The 16,536-nt window shown below is 34.7% G+C and overlaps 1 protein-coding gene across 2 annotated transcripts; it reads left to right on the plus strand.

Annotated features, from left to right (window-relative positions):
- The first annotated feature begins 1,668 nt into the window (after positions 1-1,668).
- On the plus strand, positions 1,669-15,084 carry LOC149827807 (iron-sulfur protein required for NADH dehydrogenase, mitochondrial-like). Of its 2 annotated transcripts, none has more exons than XM_090018251.1 (8): positions 1,669-1,868; positions 1,946-2,108; positions 2,301-2,423; positions 4,672-4,769; positions 9,733-9,859; positions 11,284-11,369; positions 13,987-14,112; positions 14,708-15,084. In XM_090018251.1, the coding sequence occupies exons 1-8, from the start codon at positions 1,806-1,808 to the stop codon at positions 14,873-14,875; spliced, it is 954 nt and encodes a 317-aa protein (XP_089874377.1). In that variant the 5' UTR covers positions 1,669-1,805; the 3' UTR covers positions 14,876-15,084. The 2 variants fall into 2 exon arrangements, with proteins under 2 accessions (XP_089874377.1, XP_089874378.1); XM_090018252.1 differs by having other exon boundaries at positions 1,791-1,868; positions 1,958-2,108.
- The last annotated feature ends 1,452 nt before the right edge of the window (positions 15,085-16,536 follow it).

Raw genomic sequence — 16,536 nt, forward strand, 5'->3', positions numbered from 1 at the left:
CTTAATGTTGGATCTAGATGCTGATCCACATGGATGCTGTAAATGGATCAGATTCGGTTAGATGTAGTCACTGCTATACCCAACATAATAATACGAGGCCTAATCGGATTCAATGATAAATTCACATACACATAGAAGCAATTGCATAATCCAGTCCACAAACAATTAGCCTAAGCAAAAAAAAAAAAAAAACTAATTAGCTAATTGAATTCACCTGGCATTTACTCAATTCAAATGTTACCAGTGCGACAAATATCGAGGATATTTTGAAAACATTATAAAAAACATGATATCTTATTCACCATCTAAAATTTTTAATTTATCGTGCTATTTTTAAAATATTGTGGTAACTCCTTTTAAATGAAAATACCATGATTTTTGCACTATATGTACATTTATAACAGTCAAGCATCTTTTCTTCACGTGATTTGATCTTTTTGGACCTTTTTCGTGATTTTTATATTTTAATTCATCTAGTTTTTAAAGAGTTTTCTTATAAAAATGTAAAAAAAAAAATCAATCATAGCCAATTAGGTTTAAAACGTTTGTCTCTATGAATGTTAGACTGATTAAGCTGGTTCAGGTTTGAATGTAAATCTCCAAAACCGCTTAGTTAATTGGATAAATAACTTTTTCCGAATCCTACTAAAAGATATTGGGCCGATCGATTTTAAAACTAAACCCAATCCGGTGACCCACTTGATATGTATGTCAATTCATCGGGTTTGGGTTGGATATCTGATCAATTAAATTCAATAAACAAAGCAGCATAGATTGATAACGGCTTGGGATATCAATGGATCCGATTTTATCTGATATTCAACTGAAATCAACTTCTTTTAGTTAGATTTGATAAGCCAAAATCATATTCGACTATAATCGGATGCTGATATAGTTTTATCTTTTTTTTTGCTACCAAATCCAGCGGATATTTAGATTTGACGGGCGTCTGAATCCGATTACATGTAACAAATCGGATTTGGTATCAGCTTCACCATCCGAATCCGGATATGTTTAACCAATATCCGATTAGTCCTATCTGGTATTGGCCAAATCCGAACCATTTACATCCCTAATAATTGGATTTGGTATGCAACTCTGCATTTGAATCAGAATCTGAGTTTGACGTAATCCAAGTCTGGTGTTTAATCCAACCAAATTACGTATATGACATAACGATTAGCTAATCAAGTCCAGACTCCAGAGAATCTGAAGGATAATCCAACCCAATTACATAGTGGACATATCCATTAGCTAATTCAATTCAGATCGACCTTTCTTTTCATTTGAATCCGTATTCGGTTAGGCAAGATTCCATTAAGTTGGATTCAGAAATGCTGAGTTTGAACCAAAGTCCGATCTCGTATACATTCCCGACGCTAATATCACAGTGACACGTCATTTAAAGGATGTGTCACAGGTGACACAGTCGAACACGATATGACATGCTGACACGGATCTGATTTTTACGAGTAATATTTTTATTTTTATATCATATTTAATAAAAATACATTTAATATTATATTAAAACATTGCAAACTAGTTTTTATTGAATAGAATTTAAAAAATCCGCGTTATTCAATCCTATTTTTTAAAATATCTCGAATTCCCCGTGTCGGGTCGTACCCGTATCTCTGTATCAAAGCACCATGCGCCCATTGAGCGAGCGTCTTCGATACGGCTCCACTCTCCTTCCCGAAGGCGAGCGAACGAGCCGCGGAAGAAAATCGAGAGGCTATGTGCTCATCAAAATCTCCCTCTAGCAATATGGCCTAGAGAACGGTCCGCTAGGTTTCTCTGCAACAATGGCTTTCTCCAAACTCCTCTCGGTACGAAAATCGCGGGTTTTAGCGTTCCCAACTCTCTTGGTGAGTCACCATCCTGCGTTTGTTCTTCAAATTCCATCCCCCCACTTTCGTTTTCTCATTGAATCATGATTTCCCAGTTGCGGGAACAGAGTGGAGAGGCCGTCCGCGGCTTCGCGGCTGCCGTCTCTTCGGGGGAGAAGGCGAAAAGGGCACCGACCGGTCGCCCTTCGATCGAAGGAATCAAGGATATCATCGCCGTTGCGTCCGGGAAAGGCGGTGTTGGGAAGTCGACGACCGCAGGTGATGATGGGTTCTCTGTTTTTTCTCTTTCCCTTTTCTTCATTGGTTTTTTTTTTTTGGGTGAATGAAGTAGTTGGGTGGTGTCTATTTGAGAATTTGCAGAGTGGGGTCGCCTTTGTTTGTGCGTTTGGAATTGTGGGTGTTCACCGTTCTTATACAAATGAGAGTTTTTTATGGGTGTGTTTGGGGCAGTGAACTTGGCTGTTGCACTGGGAAGAGGGTGTGGATTGAGAGTGGGGTTGCTTGATGCTGATATCTATGGGCCATCCATCCCCACAATGATGAAACTCCAAGGGAAGCCTGAAGTGAGCCAAGGTAGTGTTATGTTGACAAATCCTTCAAAGTATAGACTTAAAGATAACTTTTTTTTCTTTTTATGTTTTATCAAATTTTTGTAGTTTTTGAAATGCCACTGTTTCATATTTGAGTTTATTGTACGTGATAGTCTGGTGGTAGTTGCTGTCTCGGTCTCTTCAGCGGGAATTGTTGCAGGTCATGGTAAATAGCAAATAGTATATGTGTAAGGATAGGACTACCTGGTAGTTTCACTCCTTGGGTAAATTCCTTTCCAACGGACCTCTTCACCAGTCTGCTAAAGCCTTCTGCCATGGTTTGAAGTACTTCCATATATATGATTTATGGTTCTGTTTGAACTAAGGGGTCCCCTACAAGGTTTGAACTATTACTATGCCTGCTCATTCACTGAAACTGTTAACATTGCCGATGAAAAGATTTCCTGCATTGAGTCTCTCCATTTCCTTCCAGCGCAACCTTGTAGATATATATCCACAAAAAACCAATAGACTGAATTGAATACCTCTCCGATTCACTTTCATTGACAAAGTTTGCACCTTACAGCTATGCAACACGTGAATTTGTTTTGCTGCATGCCCATTCTTGGGTTCGCTTTCCAAGAGAGAATGCGTTTCTTGTTTGGAGAGATCGTTGTGTTTATACATTTCTCAGCCTACTGCCAGCATTTTGGACAATGGATGTTATTTATAGACTGAAAAGGGAGATTGAGCAAAAGCAGAATACCCTGCTGCTTACTCTTTCCAAAATTGTAGATCCACCTGTTCTAAAACATAATCTTGAGAAGATCACCACTAATTCAAATCATCTCAGAAGGTGTAATGTAATGTCAAAAGGTTTTAAGAGGGGAACCATTTTCTTTTCTCCCCCTTTATTTTAGGTTTCAAAATAATGCAAAATGAGAAGAATCCAGCCAAAATGGTTCAAAAGTTCTTGTGATGATGAAAAGTAGCTGACTCGTGTAGAGTGCAAGATCTTATCATATGATATGCTATGATACAAGTTGATGCATCATGATACACCACATATAGGGAACATATTGTGTTGTATGAACTTTACGATACTACAAAGAATCATAGCCTTATGTGATATGATATAATTCTTATAATGCCGCTTCAAGTTGGATCAATGTTTTAAGAACTGGACTGAACTGGCCGTCCGAACTTGTCGAGCTGTTTAACCATGAACTCTTTATAAATCTTTGTTGGTTATGTTTTTGGCAGAAACTGTCTGGACCATCTGGCATGGCGGGATTTGTCCTTTAAAACATTGAATAGTTGAAACTCGAACCAATGAGTCAACTGTGTATAATCTTACTTACAAATTTGAACTATTTTTTATTTAATATGCTAAATTATATTTCAAGAGTTGCTTCTCTGAATCGGTAAAGTGAAACCCTACATAGAAAATCCATGTACTACAGTCCATAATTTAAGAATCATGATTATTTTGTGATCCAATCTATGTCACATGGATGCTCCATTTTGATTCCCGTTCCATATCCCCTTATATACCAGTCATATTGAAAACTTCATAAAATGGCCCCTGCCCAGTATCCACAGCAGTCTCCATGTGACATAGGATCCAACTATTTCATTTTGTCCTTGGATTTTCTGGTTCTTCTCTGTGTCTGACCTGTGTGCAAACCTGGAATCATTTCAGATCTGCAACATTCTTCAAATCCTTTTACGTGATGTTGTTATATACTTGTTGACAGCATAGGAAGATCTTCTTTGTGCTGTTATAATGAATGATAGGTTTGTATTTTTCTTCTTTTGGAATAACATTTTTGTTAGAAGTCTCCATGTGACTATCTGAAAGATCAACTTGGATGGAACAGCAGTTTTCCCAGAACCATGGATTTTAAGAGAGTGCCCTCTAACTGCACAGACAATAGAACATGAGCACACGTGTATATACTCATTTTATCAGAATAATTATGATATCAAATACCTATTTATTATCATATTCTGACATCATTACATCTTTGTGTTTAAACCAGTTTGACACTTTGACTTAATAGTTGGACCACTTTAAGGAAAACCATCCATCTCAACTAGATTATGCATAATAACTTAGAAAATGGCTTTAATCATTAAATATGGAGAACTGGTGCATCCTCACATCGAGTGTACTAGACACATATCTGGCATCATTTAGTCAATCTACATATGCTGATCTATAAAATATTCCGATTTTCTCATTTAAGTTATGGTCTGGTAAGAATATTCCGTATTATTTCTCTTGGCAGATTTAAAGATGGTTCCTATGGAAAACTATGGAGTGAAATGCATGTCCATTGGGTTTCTTGTTGACAAGGATTCTCCAATTGTATGGAGAGGTCCCATGGTAAGTGTTGTCTTATGGAAGGTTATTTGATATGTTTCTCAGTCCCATGAGGATTAGTCCTGTTGAGCTACTTGCATTGGTTACTATAGTTGGATATTATGTGTGTATCATATTCTTAGTTTGTTGCCTATCAATTACTACTTTATTATAACTTATTATTTCTGAACCTTTCCTATTTTTAATTTTTTCAACTCCACCTCCTCTCCATTCTTTTTGTTGTTTCAACCTTGTGACAAAGCTAGTACAATCATCGTTGGACATTCAACAACATAGAGTATTTTTGCCTATTCATGTGCAGATTGTTCTGAAGCCCTTGACTTGACCCATCCTATTTTGGATTTATTCCTAGGATCAAAGTATAGTGTTTGTGATGGAAATGACAGGAAGAGCATTAAGGCTTGCAGGTCTGATACCAGAAAAAAACAAACTAATGGCTTGATCAATCCTTGTCCTACTCTTCTATGTATAGATGAGAAGTTTCTAATTAAAAAAACTTTTAATCCTAATTTACTTGTAACTTGAAATTTTCTCAGTCTAATTTACTTATATTTCTAACCATTTCTAATTTTTTATTTTGGATCTTGGTGAAAATTGGATTTGAATATGAATTGAATCATCAAGATGGATCTGGGACTTCATGGCTGGATCTATATCTCAAAATTGGTTGTCTCTCGCCCCTTGTATGCATCAGTCCAGGTGCAGACCAAATAATACACAATTAGAAAAATGAGAAGAAGAAAAACTGAGTAAAAATTTGTGGCTTATGATCACTGCTATTGTCTCTTGATTTTTCTATCTTTTCATTTAGATGAAGTAACATGCCGTGGCCTCTCTAGGCAATGATATGACTACAACTGTATACTGAAAGTAAGCACATAATCCAGTCAATCTTTCATCAGATAAAACTAGGGTCTCTGTTGTTCGTGTAGAAAATCAAATTACTAATGTATTCATTAAGGTTTCATGAGATTTTGATACAGACTCTTGATTGCTCAATTTGGTTTATTTACTTGTATATTATTCAGTTGCCTTCTTCATTATAAATTGATCGCTTGAATGATTGGAGTTTGACATGTTCACCAAAATTTTCTACTATATCATAGTAGAAAATGGCATTAGTTGGCACCTAAAAGGATATTTTAGTAATTTTAGAAAAATATAATTGAATTTTTCTAGTGAAATTCTTTGCCTCCTTATGCACATCTTAAATCTGACTCAAAAGGTTTTATGATTAACTAAATATTGTTGGTAGTGCCAACTAATGGAAATCACTAGCGTTGGCATTTAATAATTGTTAGGGATAAAGATTCAGTAACCTGTTTTTCATCCACCAAACACATGGAAATTTTGAGCAATTAAAGGAGAAGTGGAGAACACAGAGTTGTATTATGTTGCTTGGGACTAGTGATATCTCCCATGCTTCATTTTAGATCTATTTGAAGCATAATCTATTTTCCTTTTTTTCCTAATTTTATCTTTTACAGACTTCATTATTATGGCATTCTTCCCCATGATTTTTAACCTTTGAAAAATGCGTAAAAATTATTATTTTTTTCTTTTAAAATAAACAGCGGAAACCATTTTAAACTTCGGTTTAGAACCTCGGGTGGGTTACATTCTAGGAACCACAATATAAACAAGGACATAATTAAATTAAAATATGCATTATATACAAAGTCCTTTACACAAAGTCTAGATAGTTAACGGATTTTTGAAATTTAAAAATCAGAAAATCTTGATTCTTCGATGCCACTTCCATCCTGTATCCACTGTCGTATAATGTATCCACTATCGTATAAGGTGTCCTTTACCTAAACCTGTATTTCCCTTTAACACGGGGTCATACTTGTGACAACTTTTTTATTAAATACCAAATATAGGTAACTTAAAATATCAAATGATTTAACTCTATTTATTCAATTCAGATCATAAAAATAAGTACAAATGTATTCAGTATCACACAAATAACCAATCATGCATTTATTACAAATAACAACTCATGCATTTAATGACATTGTCCACTTTTTTTTTTAATATTATTAAAGCTTTTGTTTTGATATTTATTAATCCCACGGGTACTCGCAGGCCACTAGTCATCGTACAACCGAGATCATCTGGGGGTTTATTATGCCATGTGTTTTAATTACCCCAAATGACTAGTGTACAGATCCCAAGGAGAGTGGTTTGTAACTAGGATAATTCCTCCAAAGGCCACTAAAACGTTGCTTCGGATGCATCCTAAAACTTCTGCAGAAGTTGGGGCGGTCACTTACCTCGGTCTTCAAAACCTACAAGTGACTGGAGACCCATGAGAATCTATCGCTCCCAAAAACATTTTCACATGTCACTCGAGGTTTGTACCACATACCCTCTTCAAGGTAAGCCACAACAATATTATGCTAGTTTTTTCATTAGGTTTTTCAACTCATTCAATATTACTCTGTATATACAGACACTTCTCGTATAAAGTAAGAAAATCACTTTAAGTTTATGTGTAAGCATGATTCATTTAACAACTTGTATATAAGAGAAATTTCAGTACAATGATACTTTTCAACAATAATCACATGCTGCACGTACATCAACATGCTCCGTGACAACAAATGTTGCTCAAACGTTGGCCATAGCCTGACCAAAATAATTCATTTCATAAACAACAATTTCAGGCCTTTTAATTCAAAGTTTGTAGGGTTTCATTAAACCCTAATATTATTATTGAATAACAATATTTATAACAAGTATTCAAGGCATACTAACCTGAATTAATGAATGCAAACAAGATTTAATGTATGCAAACATGATTCAAAGCATGCGAACATGGATCAAGGTATGCAACTGTTCATGCTAACATAATTCACATCTACAATTCTGATATAAGTATTCAGAATATATTTAACATTTTAAATTATGAGCTTTTGGTATAATAACTTTGATTTTTACGTAGTGACCAGTATATCGAGGTAGGATAAAAGAACCATTGCATTCTTCAATTTATTCTGGTAAAAGTTTTATTATATTAGATTATGTTTTTCTACTAAAATTCAGGCAGTATCTGCCTTATAAAAACTAAAAAAGATCCTTTTTAAGAATATCAGAAAAAATCTAAAAGCTATTTTAAAATGATCTTAAATTTTTTTATAGAGTTTCCTCTTTAATAACTCAAATATTCGAAAAAGGTTTCAAACTTGAATTTGAGTTATAAAAATTTCGATGTAACTTTGCGTCATAAAAATTTTAATCAAGGTTTTTAAAAAAAAATGATTTGAATATATAAAAGGATTTTGAAAATTTTTGACAGAATTCCCTTTATAGAAATTTGAATTTTCTGAAATATTTATAAATTTTTTAACATAATTCGTGCTAAAGTAATTCGAAATTTATGAAATGTTTGTAAATTTTTTGCCAGAACTCTGGTTATAATAATTTGAAAGTTAGAAAATATTTATAAAAATTTTGCCAGAACTATTGCTATAATAATTCTATTTCTAAAAAATCTTTATCAAAATTTTGCTAGAACTACTTCTATAATAGTTCTATTTTTCAAAAATCTTTATAAAAATTTTACCAGAACTACTGATGTAGAAGTTTTGATTGCTTAAAAATATTTATAAAATTTTTAACAGAACCTCCCCTGTGTAGAGGCAGGGTTGAATTAAATTTTGGCAAAATTGCCTCAATTTAAATCAAAAAAGAAATCCTAAGGGTTCAGGGAAAGATTAGGAGGTCCTGAGAGCACATGCTAGGTCTAGATGAAGCATACAAGCACATACCTTATTTGTAAAAATTCGGTCAGCGCTTTCGCTGTAGGATTTTGGAATTTCTACTGAATTGAGCAGAACTTCCGCTATTTGGACTCCAGAAACCGATTCTGACCCGTTAGCACTCCTTCGAAGGAACGAGGACCGTGCTTGGATAGAGGGAAGAGGGTCAGAAGGGTTCGGCGGAAGAAACCGAGCTTTTAACGAAGGTTTGGGTTGAAAATTCTAGAGAAAAGGGCTAAGGTTAGAGAGAGAAAGAGAGGATTTAGGAGAGAGAGAGCTAGAGAGAAAAAATGAGAGAATTGTTGTAGGGAGACAATGGGGGGTGGGGGCTATTTATAGGCCCATGAGGAGGTGGCGCCCTCCTTGTGGGGCCCACACCCCTCCTATATGTCAACATTCTGAGAGGGGAGGGGGTGACTCACCCTCTCCCTTGCCACGTGCCAGCCCTTTCTCTAATATGGTGACAAAACCATGTTCTCCCATTGTTTTTGGGGAAATGATTCTTTGAAAACCATGTGCTATCCATTAAAATATAATAAAATGATAATAAATAATAATAAAATATTAAATCATATTTTAATACCCAAATTTTATACCCGAATTACCCTTATTTAGATCCCATATAGCCAAAATGCCACTTGGGTATGCAAAATTATTATTTTACCCTTCAGTGGTTTAGAAATTTACCTGGACTTTGCTATTGGGATGGCAAATTGCCGTTTTACCCCCGACAATTTTATTAATTTTTTAAAAATGCCCCTAACATGAAAATTACCTTTTTACCATTGTACAGTTGGAGAATTTACCTGAATATGCCACTAGAGTGGAAAATTACTATTTTGCCCTTGACAATTTAATTATTTACAAATATGTCCCTGAATTGTGGATTTTGAACAACTCTCTGTTTGGATCCCTCAAAAGTTCGAATATGAGTTCAGATCAGTGTTTAAATCCAATAATTATTCAAATCAGGATTTTTATACTTCAAACAACATTCATAAAGACTTGATTTTCAGAGTTTATTAAACATTGAAAATTTCTAGATATTACGAATATACATTGAGAAGTTATGCCTGATAAGCATAAATTACTAGTTTGCGACATGACGCACGATCTAGAATTTCACATGATATTAGTATGTTTGATGTTGTTATAGTTTTTCTTCTTACACATTTCTGTTGACAAATCTCTTGTATTTGAAGGTAATGAGTGCTCTTGAAAAGTTGACTAGAGGTGTCGCATGGGGAGAGCTTGATATACTTGTGGTTGATATGCCACCTGGCACTGGGGATGCTCAGTTGTCTATTTCACAGAGGCTGCAGTTGTCAGGTTATTTGTTAGTTGAAATTATAGCTGAGGTGTACTTTAGTGAAAGGTTCAGTGAGATATTTTTCTACTTCATATCTACATTTGGTGGAACTGCTTGCTTTTATTTTATATATGCAGTAAGTTCTCAGACCCAGACCATGTTTGAATTTACCGTTGGCAACAGTTTTATGTAATTTAACTAATATCCAATCCTTATGTTGATAATATTTGGAGACCTAATAAGTAAGGCTGTCAACTGGTTGGGTGATAATTATGTGAATGGGCCAGATTTGGGTTAGCTGTACGAATTGCTGAATTTGACATAATCTGATGTCAGCTGATTGGGTTTGAGTGTGGATAGAAATATGCAGACACAGAAAAAGCTGTTACTGAGCCTAGATCTGATTAGCTCTTTGCCCTGATTGGATGGTCTTTACATGTAAACACGTTGGGACATTTGTTGGTTTCAAATTCAGTTGTACAAAGCCTGTAACTGAGGACCCCTTTAACTGATTTGACAGGAGTGCCTTGCCAAATCTGATTAAACAGTAATTGGTCAGTCAGATATCTGAACTGAAGCAGGCCGATTGACATAGGTAAAACTGTACCATACCTGATACTGAACCAACCTAATAAGAGTTGATTTATACCCAAGATAACAGGTTTGGATTCTTCCTTCAGGTCCATTGTGAACAAGGACCTGGTATGTATGTTTATAAACCAGAGTCGGACCCAACCCAAGGTCCGATCATGTATGTTTATTCTCCAAAATATAGGATCTCTACCTGATTAATCCTGTTCTAGTTTTTCCAATCCGGATCTGGCCTATTAAGTCAGGCCTAGGTAGTCCTGGATGGGATCCAGTAGCTGTGGTTCAAACTCATATCTGGGTCTGGACCAGGGATGATCTGGCCAGAATCTAACACATTGAAAGCCTATACACGAGTCTTTGCATGGCATTTCTTGTAAATGTTTTTGCATTTTGTTCTGTTCTGCTTATGTCTTCATTTGGCTTTCTGTTTCTTGCTGATCATTTAACCAACTGATGTGTCTGACCAGATAATGCCCATATTTTTATCAGGACTAACATTTAGAAGATAAAAGTATTTTCTTGAATTGCACAGCATAGGATCAATCAATTGGATTATTAATTGCTGTAAATTTGTGAGTCTGAAACCCAACTGCATGACAGTTCTTCTACTAATGGCAACTTAAAACTTGCAAACTTATGCATTTGTTTATAGCTCTTTATGAAATGAAAATCCACTGTTTGAATCATTTTCCATAAGCAAAAGGTTGATTACCTCCATGTAACATTTTAGTCTTGCTTTCTATTCTGTGATGTAAGAACCTGAAAAAGTATTATGACAAAAAAGTAATATTTGCAAGCATTGATTAGCTTTAATTTCTGTTATCTATTAAACATTATCTTTGCTTCACTGCAGGCGCTTTGATTGTTTCAACTCCTCAAGATATTGCACTATTGGATGCACGGAGAGGAGCTAACATGTTCCGTAAAGTTGAAGTTCCTGTATGGACTACTGCTGCTTCCTGCTTTTTATTGAATTCCTTTTAAGTTACCTAAATGAGATAAAAAGGAATTGGATTGACATATTGATATACTTTATACTTCAACAAATTGCTCAAATCAAAAGGCTTGCAGGATTCAATTTTGCAGTCTCTTCTGTTGTTTGTCTTTTGCTTCTTTTGTATCTTTTGTTTGTTTTCATTAAAGGTTGTTGATTCTGGTCAGAAGTAGTGCTTGCTTAGCTCACAGTGTACCAGTGGCAGAATCAAATCCTGAGCTCCTAAGATCTCTGTTTGATCAATTCTATGTATTAGTACTCGACACATTTCTTTTTGTGGCTGATTGACGTTTCTATTTAGAGTTAACTGCATCAAATGTTTCTAAGAATAATTAATGTGATACTATATGTTGGCATTATTTTTTGAATTCTGCAAGTTGGTGCAAGAAAAATAGAATGGGTTCTATACTTGGTCACAAATATCGGTATAGGCTATATCTCAGCGAGTTTATTTCTCGCTATATTCTAGGTTTGGTGATAAATCTCAGGTCTTTAAAAAAATTAAAAATATATAAAAGTAACAAAAATAAGTAAAAAAAGATCATGCTTAGATAATAAAATACATATATATTAAAATAAATAAGCAAAAAATGCAAAATAAAGAAAAAACACACATTTAAGATGTAGAAAATAAATAAAAACAGTAAAAATGATTGATAATATCACAACATTCTTGTGATATAATCAAATTGGCAATATTTTCAAAATATCATGATATTTTACCTATAATATCGTTTGCTGAAAATACAGCGATATTTTGAAAATATCGCTGATATTTGTGACAGAGTTTCTATCCTATGACACAATCAAATTTCATAACTACACATATAACAGATAGTAGAGAATCATAGTTACTTTACTGCCTCCATGTAAAAGACTTCTGGCTGACAAATAAAACATAATTGAAGCACAATATTAATAGTTAAAAATAACATAAAATTATGACATAATACACAATGGGCAGTAAGCGTCCAGATATAAATTATCCGATATAAAACCTAAAAGGATATTATATAATTTTCAAAAAATATCTCAAAATATTCTATTTCTTCCAATCCTTTCCTAAGCAGGTCTTTAGCATCTCATTTCTCAAACTATTTCTTGTCTTTGTGTGCCTGATAACTTGAACCCACTCCTTATGTTCGAAATAGCAATGGTAGAGGAATTTCTTCCTGTGGTGCTCACTGATTGGTCTTATTCTTTCTTGACTTCTACTACTGGTTGCGTGCACATTGTCCTCTTGTGCAGATATAATCTCTCTTTATATCTCATGTGAAGGACCAATACATGGTTTTATGTGGTTGCTCGTATATGCAAAATATTGTCTCAACCTCTCACGTTTAATGTACGGGGTCAACACTAACACCTTGTAAGATCAGCCATCTTACCATATTCCTGCTGGATCATTTCTTTATCTTATTGCCATGAGTTGATCCAGTATAGGTGTTTTGAAGTAAACAAAAAAGAAGAGAAAAGAAAATCTCCAGAAATATAGATCATTTGTACCAAAGACCATAATACATTATTTTGAAGTACTAACTGATTTTTAGCAAAATCCTAAAAAGACCTCACCTCCTCCAATCCTCAAGCTTGAATTGAGATCCGGTGTATATTTAAAAGGTTTTGTGGTTGGATTAGGGCATGTCTTCTATATGAAAAGTAAAGAGGTTTTAAATGCAGATTTGGATAAACTCCTCCATTGGCGGGGTCTTATCTTACTAATGTCAGTCCAGAGCCTGGATAAAGGAGGGTGGCTTCAGTGGCAAACATTCATGAAAACTTTAGCCACATCTTATGAATATGATCATTAGGTACAAACTGAAAAGTTTGACCAAATGTTCAGATGAAAGGGAAAAGAAATAGAAGAATGTGTGAAGATACTTGATTTTGATGTATCAAATATTTGATCTTAGCCAAAAGACCGAGAAAAGTATATTTGATATGTGTTTATATGCATACAGGTTTCTGAGGAAAAAATGACCTTTAAATGGATAGAAAGACTTAAGGAGGTACATGATCAAGAAATTAAGTTATATAGAATACTAAATCAATTGGTTTGCTCAAGTTTTAATTGGCAAATGGGGTCTAACGTGCCATATTGGGATATATTCCAAAGCATAGTTATGTACAACCCATGTAAACATGCACGCATACACATACATGTTAGCATTTTAAATTTCTGAAGCCATTGTTATGGCAGGCCCAGACTATTATTTCATAATAAATGCTCTTCCAAGATCTTTTCAATCGCTGATATTTATTTTTATTGTTAATGTTATTCAACCTTTTTCTTCTTTGGGTTTATGAAGAATTGTTGATAGCTGCCTTATTATTCTTCCAAGATTCTAACGTATTTAGAATCATCCTACTTTTGGTGTGACAGACGTGCATAATGTTTGGTGGGGTATTTAGTATTTACTACTACTACCTCTTCTGTTTTTGTTAATGGACATTCTTGCTTGTGTAATTGTGAAATTCATATATCATTGATAGGATATAATTTATGAGAGAAATATCATTATGATATTTTGGTTACTTTGTTATTGACACAGTTCTTTGCAGATACTTGGATTGGTGGAGAACATGAGCAGCTATAGATGTCCTCATTGTGGTCAACAATCTCATATATTTGGTCATGGAGGTGGACATAGAACTGCTATTGAGATGAACTTGGAGTTTCTTGGAGAGGTACTATAGACTAAACATTACCAACAGAGAATTTTTTTTAAGTTGTCCACGTTGACGTGATGTTTTAATCAACAATCAATTGCACCATTATGGTAGAGAATACCAATTTGGATGCAGAGATGCAATGATTATATTGTAAATCTGACCTAATTTGAACCTATGTCACACGAACTCTTCTAACATGGCACCGCACCTGCGTCACACCCGCACCCGGGCAGGTGCAACACTTGGACACAGCTTCCTTTGTGTTAGGTGAAGTCAACCACACTGAGGTCCATTTCTATCCAAAAGTAGATTCAGTTAACCCTAATCAAGTCCATTTTTATCTATATTATATATATAAATACATAAATGCACACAAATACACTTAGTGTGAACTTAAAACCGTTAATATATATATATATATATATATATACTCCCAGCACCCCCGCACCCAAGTTTTTTTAAAGTGCCTCATCCGCACCCTTACCCGTACCCGCACCTATGTGACATAGATTTGAACCTATCCCATTGTGTGGAGTTTTGGGTTAGTTCAGTTTATGTATGACACTTTTCTGCTTGATCAAAGCAATGTTATATTTTTGTCTCATTGCAGATACCACTGGATTTAGAGATTAGAAGAACATCTGATGAAGGAAGCCCGATAGTTATATCATCACCTAATTCTGTTGTTTCAGAAGCATACAATGACATAGCCAGCAAAGTTGTGAAGAGACTGCAGTTGGAAAAAGCATATCAAACCCGTCCAGAGATTCTGTTATGAAAAGTTCTGTCCATTTTGACACTGATTTTTGTTAGTCAAGATCCTTTTAATACCAATCATATGTAAACATTTGGAAATTATCTGCCCTTTTTTGTTTTTTATTTCCTTCACAGAAAATATAGTGTACATTTTCTTTTTCTTTTTTTGAGAGGAAAACTGCGGTGTAATTTTCAAATGAATGAAAAATTTGCTTTTGTAGATCTTTGCAAGACCGCCTAATATCTTTACTTTTTGTTCTTTAGAATGCTGATGTTGTATTCTATGTCGTGTCTGTGTATATGAGAGAGAAAGAGAGGCAGTCGGATCTTCCCATGGTATGATCATATTTAGTATATTATCCACTATGATTTACATAATAGTGCCTCGTCAGGGGTTTTCTAGCTTGAGAATCAGCAAATAGTGGGAATAATTTGCTAACCACTGCATTGCCTGGTTGGAGTCTACTGTCTTTATCAAGCTATCAAGTTTAACTCGCAAGTTCTATTTTTTTTTTCAAAAAAAGGACACAAGGTCACGGAATTTTTTAATTTTAATAAAAAAATATTTTGTGTTTCTTTAATGTTTAAAAATGCTTTTCATTGAAATATTATTAAAAATAACAAAATTTTATTTAAAATATTAAAATAATAGCCATACAATTCGTGTCCAAATCAGTGTCTGCTTGTGTCACATCTGCTAGTGGCACCAGGGATACTCAGCCAAAATGGTGTGTCCTGTGACATAACCATCAAGACAAGGAACCACCGTGGGGGTCGCTCACATGTCCAGCGGGATGGTTGCAAGGGTGTTGAAATGAAGACGTCAGATCAAACCCTACTGGTGCACGGGTGTGTGCGTAGCTTTCAGAGGTGGGTCATGTAAGGCATGGTGGTTGTGGGGCCCTACCCACGGTTTTCCTCGCTTCAGTGAGGGTTCATCATCATAAAAAAAAAAAACATCAAGACGAGAAAGTTGGGACCTTCTCAGTTTGCATGTACCATGCCAGCATCATCTCTTCAAGATGTGCACCCTCAATCTCTTGACTTGGTTAGGGCAGCTTTCCTCTCTCCCAAGCCTGGATGGGCATGTCTCACCATCCTCATGATTCATCGTCACCATGCCTTATTCCAACTAGATGCGGCTGGCTTTATAAGTCCTATTTCTCCGTCTCTTCTTATTCAAAGCTAAAGGTTCACTTCTATACTTTTATTTTTTATTTTCCTTTTTAAATATGATACAATCATCTAAACATGAGATATGTGTTAATAGAAATATGTATAACATTTGATGATCATGAAACGATAGGGATAAAAAACAATTTTTAATAAATAGAAAAGCAAATACTAAAAAATAATAAAAAACAAAAACGTTCATGAAATTGATTAGTTTGCCATGGTTTGAATTATGTAAAATCGGATAGGTCTAATGACCTTTTGCCAATTTTCATAAATTCTTTCTCACTTAAATTTTTTCACGAGGGGTTCTATGAAACAATACAAGCTCATAAGAATGAAGATGTTTAAAATTAGTAAGTCACTTCTTAGAAACAACTATATTCAACAAATTTAATGATCAAGAGCAAACAATGCACTAGATACAAATTTTATGTATATAAAGCTCATGACCATTTTAGATAAACAACCATATGAAAATAAAGACATACCAGATTAAAAAAACTTGGC

Source organism: Nuphar pumila, chromosome 10 (genome assembly GCF_984573655.1).
Source record: "Nuphar pumila chromosome 10, dmNupPumi1.hap1.1, whole genome shotgun sequence".
Lineage (NCBI taxonomy): Eukaryota > Viridiplantae > Streptophyta > Magnoliopsida > Nymphaeales > Nymphaeaceae > Nuphar > Nuphar pumila.

Excerpts from the sequence above, each read along its gene's own strand:
- LOC149827807 (XM_090018251.1), top strand. The coding sequence starts at position 1,806 with ATGGCTTTCTCCAAACTCCTCTCGGTACGAAAATCGCGGGTTTTAGCG. Across the intron at positions 4,770-9,732 it reads TTGTATGGAGAGGTCCCATG|GTAATGAGTGCTCTTGAAAA; the intron begins GTAAGTGTTGTC and ends TTGTATTTGAAG. Across the intron at positions 11,370-13,986 it reads TCCGTAAAGTTGAAGTTCCT|ATACTTGGATTGGTGGAGAA; the intron begins GTATGGACTACT and ends AGTTCTTTGCAG.